The 8,446-nt window shown below is 37.7% G+C and overlaps 1 protein-coding gene across 1 annotated transcript; it reads left to right on the plus strand.

The window, feature by feature from the left end:
* Positions 1-1,433: 1,433 nt before the first annotated feature.
* Positions 1,434-3,951, plus strand: LOC121242384. Its single transcript, XM_041140255.1, has 3 exons — positions 1,434-1,499; positions 1,599-1,845; positions 3,893-3,951. Exons 1-3 carry the CDS (start codon positions 1,434-1,436, stop codon positions 3,949-3,951), a joined length of 372 nt encoding a protein of 123 aa, XP_040996189.1.
* The last annotated feature ends 4,495 nt before the right edge of the window (positions 3,952-8,446 follow it).

The raw sequence follows: 8,446 nt of genomic DNA on the forward strand, positions 1-8,446 counted from the left end.
TAATATATCAAGTATGTGAGTTAATAAAGCATTAGGATCCTTGGGTGCTTTGCAATGGCTTTTGGTGGATTGAAAATTTGAGTAGTATGGCTTGCCTTGAGGTTTAAGAGTGATGTGCTATTGAAGGAAATAGTCGTGCTCATACTAGCTTATAGGAGTAGAAGTAGGTGGGCGAGTTACCAAGTAGGTTTTGATAATGTTTTGGTGAAGTCAATGGGGGTTCGTAGTTCACTACTAGATTAGATGATATTTAGAATTAAGGAGACAAGTTTTTGGGTTTAGTTGTCGGGTAGAAGTTTATAAGCGCTCTTATTGGTTGGCCCGGTTGGATTCGAGCCTTTTAGGGCATGTTTTTTTTTATCTTAGATGAGATGGATGTATTTTGGGATGATGTTACTTGTTTTCAATTTGGGATGCCGAGGTTGATTGATATTGATTTTCTGTCTTTGATAATGGATGTATTTTATGGAATATTGATTTTGATCAAGGCAGCGAGAGTTAATTGAAGAATATGAGTGATAACTCATGGTTTTGGGAAAGAGAGTATTTCTACCAAAATGTGGTAAGAGTTTTCTGGTTAGTAGGTATGGAGCCACCTTGTACTCGAGGGTGTCTTTTTTTATGAGGACAAATTTTATGCATGTGGCGAATTATCAGAGTGTACAGCAGGAGCATGATATTTTGGTTGTAATTAGGAGTTCAAATTTTGTGTTGCTTTTGAGGAATTAGTGGTGACTTGAATTTTTGAGACGATACTTATAGTTGGAGATTAATCATTCTGTTGTACCTATTATGTTATTGATGGTTAACTTTGGAAGTGGCCATTAGGTTACCTAAGTGTAGTATACAACGAAGGTTTGGAAGTTATATTGTAGGAGTCGATTGAGGTTAGTACAGATTATCGAATGGAGCTATTAATTATTGGGTTTTCCGAGGACTCCTAGTGGAAAGAACTTGGTCTGGGTGATGGTTGATCGGTTGACCAAGTGTGCTTATTTCTTGCCTATCAATAATATCGACTCTTTGGAAAAGCTGACTCGGTTGTATGTCAAAGAGATCGTGTCGAATCGGGACCCGCGGTTCACGTCCCATTTTTGGAAGAGTTTGCAGGCAGTTTAGGCACTAAATTGAAGTTTAGTACTGCATATCACCCTCAAATTGATGGTAAATCAGAGCGCACTATTCAGACTCTTGAGGATATGTTGTTGGCTTGTGTCATGAAATTTCAGGGGAGTTGGGAGAATCATCTGCTGCTAATAGAGTTTGCTTATAATAACAGTTTTCATACCTCCATTTAGATGGCCCCGTATGAAGTTTTTTATGGAAGGAAGTGTAGATCACCTTTGTGTTGGGATGAAGTTGGCGAGAGTAAATTAATTGGGCTTGAGATAATTCAAGAAATGAAAGTTCAAGTTTGAGTTATAAGGACTAAAATGACTGAAGAACAAAGTCGTCAGAAGAGTTATGTTTATATGAGGAGCAGAGACTTATCCTTTGATGTAGGTGATTGGGTTTACCTCAAAGTCTCTCCTATGAAAGGCATTAAGTGCTTTGGTAAGAATGGAAAGCTTAGTCTGAGGTATGTTGGCCATTTTCAGATTATGGAGAACGTTGGGCTTGTTGCTTTTAAAGTTGCATTGCCGGACTATTTTGGGGAAGTTCATGATGTATTTCATGTGTCGTCATTGAAGAAGAGTTTTGGACAGCGAGAACCACATTTTGTTGACCCAGAACACATTCAACTTCAGCCTAACCTTACTTACGAAGTTGCCCCGACGCAGATTGTGGATTGGAAGGAGCAAAGATTAAGGTCCAAGACGATATCTTTAGTGAAAGTGTCATGGGGTGATCCATTGGCTCAAGATTTCTCTTGGGAGAGAGAAGTCGACATGAGGGAGCAATATCCGTATTTGTTTGATTGACCCTAGCGGTATATTTCTTAAGTTTGCTCTTAGTCAAATCTTATTCCTGTCCTCGAAGTTTTATTTAAGGGAGGAGGATGTAATACCCCGTATTTTAGTGTATTTTAATTGAAGGGTTATTTTTATTAATTTAAATATTGATTCTCTTGTTTTAAGTTTATCGAATTTTTCGTTGGTTTATTTTTATGATTTTTTTTTGAAGTTCTGAAATGATTTTGATATGCTTTCTTAATATTAATTATTGTTATGCATTTAAATTGCTCTTTTTTTTAAATTAGTTTATTGTTGGGTTTAATTATTTTATTTTCATTTAATCATTACGTTTAAATTATTTTATTTAACTTGCTGTTTTGAAATATTTTTCGTTGGATCATTTTTGTGACCCAAGATGTGAGGATTGAACCTCATTTATTTCCCTCACTTTTTATTTTTCCTTTTTTTATTTTTCCTCTTTTTCTTTTCTTTTTCTCTTCATTTCTTTTTCTCCTCTCTCTCTCTTCTCCCACGCAAAACTTCTCCCTCTCTTCCCCATTCATGCGTCGTCCTCCACAACGCCGTCGTGTGCCACCCATTACCGTCACCGCCCCTCCCAACCGTCTCCCCACCAGTCGGTGTCCTCACCTCCCAGTTTCCAGCTCCTCTCACACCGTCGTGAGCCCCCACGCATAGCTTCAAGCCGCGACACCCATTGTGCTCGCGTTCCGCCATCCCGCCGCTATTGGCCACCATCTCTTCACCACATCACCGGCGATGCCCCTGCTACCTAACCCACCCATCCTCAGTCCCGATCTGCCATCAGTGAAGCCCATCCATATCCATTTCCGTTTTGAGCTTTTTGGATTTTAACCGCTCTTTATGCTGCCACCCACAGCCAAACACCACTACCATTAGCTTCACCAACATTCATAACCCTTTCCCTTATAATCTCCAGTCTTCGTTTGTCTCCGTTCAAAATCTAGCATTTTAAGACCCACGGCCTTGTGCATTTTCTTACTGTTACATTGTTGTGTCGCCACTTCTAGCACCTCTGTGATCCTTTAAAAATTATATTATAGCACTGTAAGTGTTTTTCTAAATATGTTTCGTGATTTAAATGTATTTTTGTACTAACTCATTTTTACTGTGAATTGGTTGGTTATGTCGAACTGAGTCCGAGGAGTAAGGGGGTCGGATGGTTTGGAGGATGGATTTGTTTGTATGACTGGACTATGTTGTGATTTGTTGATTGTTGGATATTGTGTCGTATCATGTACATTGCATATTTGCACGCATATTTATATTTGTAAACGAAAACTGGATTTTTGCATGATTGCATACATGTTCATGTGTATATTTGAAAATTGGGTTTTCATATGAGAAATAATTTTTGGGTACATGTGTATCACGACCCCAAGCCGAGATGGGACATTATCTCGATGGAGCTCCTCTAGTCACTCGGGAGCGGAATATACTGAGTGACATCCCTTGGGTTGTCGCTGGGCGACAACGGGATTAGATGAGATGGTAATACTCTCGTACCGACTTCGTGGCCCCTCTACTGGTGGGGTTAGAGGATGCTTGGTCACGAACGCAGTAGGCGAGGAACTGGGCATCGCTCGTTACAAAATCACTCGCACGGTTATTACCCGTGGTTTGACGAAGGAAGCCAGGGTGTGCAGATGATCGCTAGGGGAGATCATGGTGCATACGGTTAAAATGGATATTGGGCCTTTTTTGGGAAAATAGTGGATTATTGATTTGGGCCATTTTCTGGGAAAATGGCGGGAAAATATTTTTATGGAAATATTTTGGGCCAAAAATGGGATTTTGGCCTGCCTTAGGAAATATTCATTTTCGGGAAAAATTTTGTTTTGGGTCTAATGCATATTTCATCATATGCATGCATAATTGTTGGTTGCATCAATGCATTTTTATTCTCGAAGGTTGTTTTGCTTATTACTTATCTGCGGTACCGTTTTATGGTATCGTAGATTTTGATGCCGATGATGCTGAGGGTGAGCTTAAGGATTCGGCTCCGCCAGAGGAGTGATATGAGATCACTCGTTTATGTATTTGGACTTTGTATTATATTTTTCAGGATAACTATATAACTTTTTTTAAACGTTTTACTTATGTAAATTTGTATTAAACAATTATGGTACTTAGTTTACTTACTTAAATTATCCGCTGCTTTATTTTTGTACACTGTTGCATGTACACACACTAGGCACTATCGTTGGGATGCATGATCGTGTTGTCATCATCCAAGCGTCTCGATTCCCGAGTTTCCGTACATGGGGTCTGGGGAGTCAAAATATATGTTAAAATTGACTTCAGTAAAAACATGATATTTACAAGGAGATTAACTCTTAGAAGAATTTGACGCAAAAGACATGAAGGAAAGTTTACAAAAGATAGATTTTATGAAGTAAGAAAGACGAGAGAAGAGAAGGCTTGGACAAAAGAAGAGAAGACTTTAGATGAAAGTTTCTGAATGCCTCCCTAATACATGCCTGACATCTTATCTCCCTATACGTCAACTATCAATAAGTGTAGTTCAAGAGATATACAAAGTAGTTTGTCTTTTAGTAGACAATAATCTTGACCTTGAATAGTTACTTTTGTCTTGGCTTTGAACAATATACAATAATCTTATAATGAACGAAGTTGTTTGTCTTTATTTTTTGAAGAGATAATACTTCTAACAACTTTCATATCTCATGTTGAATAATTGAGAAAACAATAATATTTGAAATCACATAATCTAATGATCATATTCTGCAAATACCAGATCAAATGGGTCTTGAGAATCTATCAGATGTACTGGATGGTAGGATGAGTTGCCTTGAGAAGGAGAAGCCTGTTGAGCTGGTGATTGTAATGGAGATAATCTGACTGGATGTTGTGCATCTTCTTCATCACTGTCTGATACTTGTGACATTGGTTCAGCTAATTTTTTCAAGTCCTTTTTGCTAGTAATGGATGCTAATTGAGCTTGAAATCTACTCCGCTGGACTAGAACTTCAGGGCTTTGGTAATCTTGGAAAACATTTTTAGAACATTATCATAATTATATTTTTTCCACCATTTTACAGAGACTTGGCAGACTAAAAACATAACTTTTTTTAGAGATGGATGAAGTTTGATGACGTATTCTCACTTCATAATCCAATTTAACTTTGTTTTGAGAAAGAAAAGAACAAATGGTGAGCAATGCGTTAATGAGAGTGGATAATCATTTTGTGAAGAAAAAATCTGAAGACTTTCTTGGAGAGGGAGAGGAAGGAGGAGAGGTTCAGGTCTACAATAATCCCACTATAGTAAAAATCATCGCGAGAGTGTCTTGATCTCTTGTAATTTGTCGAAGTGGAGGAACCGAGAATGACGTAAATTTTTGTTTTGTTTTAAAAATATTTTTGTCCATTCTTGTTGGTGATCGTAATAATCATAATATGATGGATCATAATAATGAGAAACTTTTCTTGTTAAATAGGAATTTTTTTCCAATTGTTCCAAGGTGAGAACTTGTTTAATGGTGACTTTATGAAAGACAATAATTAGAAATGCAAGTAGAGAATGTTGAGTTTGAAGAGAACAAAAGATCTTAAAGAGAATAATTGAATCTATGTGTAACACCCCGCTTCCCAAAAAGAGATATTAGAATTTTCGGAAAGTGAGTGTGCTACTACTAAACTTGAACTTGAAAACTTTTTCTTTTTAACAATGCGCCAGATGCAAAAGTTTCCATAAATAAAACAACTTCAATAAATTCTAAAAATCTAAAATAGAGTCTGCAGAAACACTTATTTAAAAAAAATATGAAGTCCCATGTGCTTATCAAAATAATTTATTTAAACTTTAAACCATAGAAATAATCATAGCATAATCTGTTCAGGCATCTGCCTCGCCTCCCGGGATCAAGCCCTGTCCTGCAATCTCATCCTCATAAATATCATGACCTGGGGCAGTTTAACAATATAAAAACAAACTAAAATGAGTCAAATACTCAATAAGCAATACATCATACAGGAAATATAATAAACATAAGGTTTCTTGAAAAACATACATATTCATAAATATATGCATAAATAATATGAATATGAACGATAACTTATCTTTTATTTATCATAGGCCGTTACCTACTGTTGACCCCTGTGAGTTAGGCTTAACGAATCTAAATAGATTCTGATTCCGCCCGTGGCCGTGGGTTGTGGAATCCATACATAAAAAAGACATACTGGATTCACTACCAGCATGCACAACTTGGCAATGCAATATGCCCATAACATAGGTACCGTCTTCATATCATAACATAGGCTGTTACATATTTTATCATAATCATACTTGCATACTTGTCATTTCATAGATTTCAAAAGAAATCACGCACATACTTGTCATATCGTATCATAGATTTAAAATGAAATCGTGTTCTTTCATAAATATCGTGATACATGTTCCCTCACATAAATTCATGACTTTTCATCGATAATTTTATGCATAACTCTCAAATAAAATAATGACTTTTCATAAATAATTTTATGCATAACTCCCACATAAAATCATGCATTTCATAAATAATTTTATGAAATAACTCTCACATAAAATCATGTATTTAGGTACGTAAAAAAGGGCTTCCAATGAAGGGCATACATGCATAATATCTTTCATAAAAAGACAAGTAGTTTACCGTACATATGTGTAAGGATATGATCGTGCTACTTACCTTGCAGCGCTAATCCACTATTTTCGGCACGTAATCGGTCGCCTATAAAATAAACACGTAATTTGCATAAATTTCTAATTAAACATGTGATTTTATTTAAAATCTAAAATACTAAAATAGTCTATATTTCTTAAACCTAGATTCTTCCTAGCATTAAAATATTCTCATCTTTTAATCCTAAATTGGCATGGGTATTTTTGAAATATCAACATACTAGGCATGGGCATTTTGGGAAAACAATACAAGGGGCATTTTTGTAATTTAACTAACCCACCTAAAATTGATTTTACTGATTGCATACATTCGGGATGGGTTTTACGCGTGAATGGGTTGCATGCATTCGGGATGGATTTACACGTGAAGTAAAGGGCAGGGGCTTACCGTGATCAACAACTAGCGGCGGCTTGAGGCTGGGCGCGGTGGCGACTTTGGCTAGTGGGCCACTATGCAACTGAGAGAGAGATATAGAGAGTGAGAGAGACAAGAGAATGTTTATGGAAGAACTACATGCCGTGAGTGATAGAGGGAGAACAGAGAGAGAGAATCACGATGTGAGGGAGATGGACTTACGTGTGGTGGTCCGGGGAGTAGAGTAACCGAGCTGCGGCCGTGTGGTGTGGACGTTTTCGGCGAGGAGCGACGGCTGAAAAGGTGGGAACTTGGCTCTTCGGTGGGCTCGAAAATACTCTGTTTTGAGGGCTAAAAACAGGGGAGGATGGCAGCGGCTTGTTGGATTTTCCAAGGGCAGGTCGTGTAGTGGTTCTGCTAGCTGGGCAACGAGGTGAACTAGGGTGGATCTAGGTGGTCCGTCGTGGTGCTGTGGTTGATGGAGGATACGTGGAGGAGCTTCTTGCAGCACTGGTGCAAGTAGGGGTTAGACTTGCTACTGCGACGTGAAGTTTTCCTTCGGACTTGTTCTGTGCAATGGGCTGGCGGTTTAGGTGCACATGAAGGCTTGGTTGAACAACAGTGGTGGAGGGCAGCGTTATAGAGGGTGTCGGCACGTTGGGTGCCTTCCGTTTGGGGTTCTTGTGTTGTGTGTGGAGAAAACAACGTAGACCAATTTAGCAAGTGAGGTTATTTTCGGTGGTGTTGTCTGCGACGAGGGGTTTGCTTTTCTATTCTAAAAACCCTAGGATATATGAAAGGTAGTGTGTGCAAGGCTGTGCATGAAGTGTATAAATGGACACAGTGACGTGCATGCGGAGGAAACGGATGAAGCCATGCATGCATTTGTTGATGCGTGAAAGGAAGACTCACGGTGGAGGACTAGGGGAGTGCGGCTTGTAGTTTTGATGAGTATACCATACATATATATATATATATATATGATTGAAAACCTAAAAGAAAACCCTAGATAAAAAGAGACGTGAATGTGCATGTGAGTGGATTGTTTGAAATTCATAGAAGAAAAATCCGGTAGGGAGGAGTTTTATTATGAAAATGACTCATGAGCATGGAGAGAAAATAATAATAATAATAATAATAATAATGATGATGATGATGATGATGATGATGATGATGATGGAGCATTAATTTAAAAAAAAAAAATCTATCCGATAAATTCTCTAATGGGCGTTAACTCATTTATTGAGTTTAAAAAAATTATTTGTAATTTATTCCTAAGAATAAAAAAAGGATCGGGTCGTTACACTATGTCTACTAATATGAATAAATAAAAATATTGGGTTTTCTTAATATTTTGTGGGACATAATGCCAGTCTGATAAAAGAAATGCATCAAGTAATTTTTGGGGATCAGACAGGTGTTGGATTCCAGACTCAATGGGGAAGACTGGATGCCAGTGAATTTTAATGATAAT

The sequence above is a fragment of the Juglans microcarpa x Juglans regia genome, chromosome 8D, assembly GCF_004785595.1.
Source record: "Juglans microcarpa x Juglans regia isolate MS1-56 chromosome 8D, Jm3101_v1.0, whole genome shotgun sequence".
NCBI classification, from domain to species: Eukaryota; Viridiplantae; Streptophyta; class Magnoliopsida; order Fagales; family Juglandaceae; genus Juglans; species Juglans microcarpa x Juglans regia.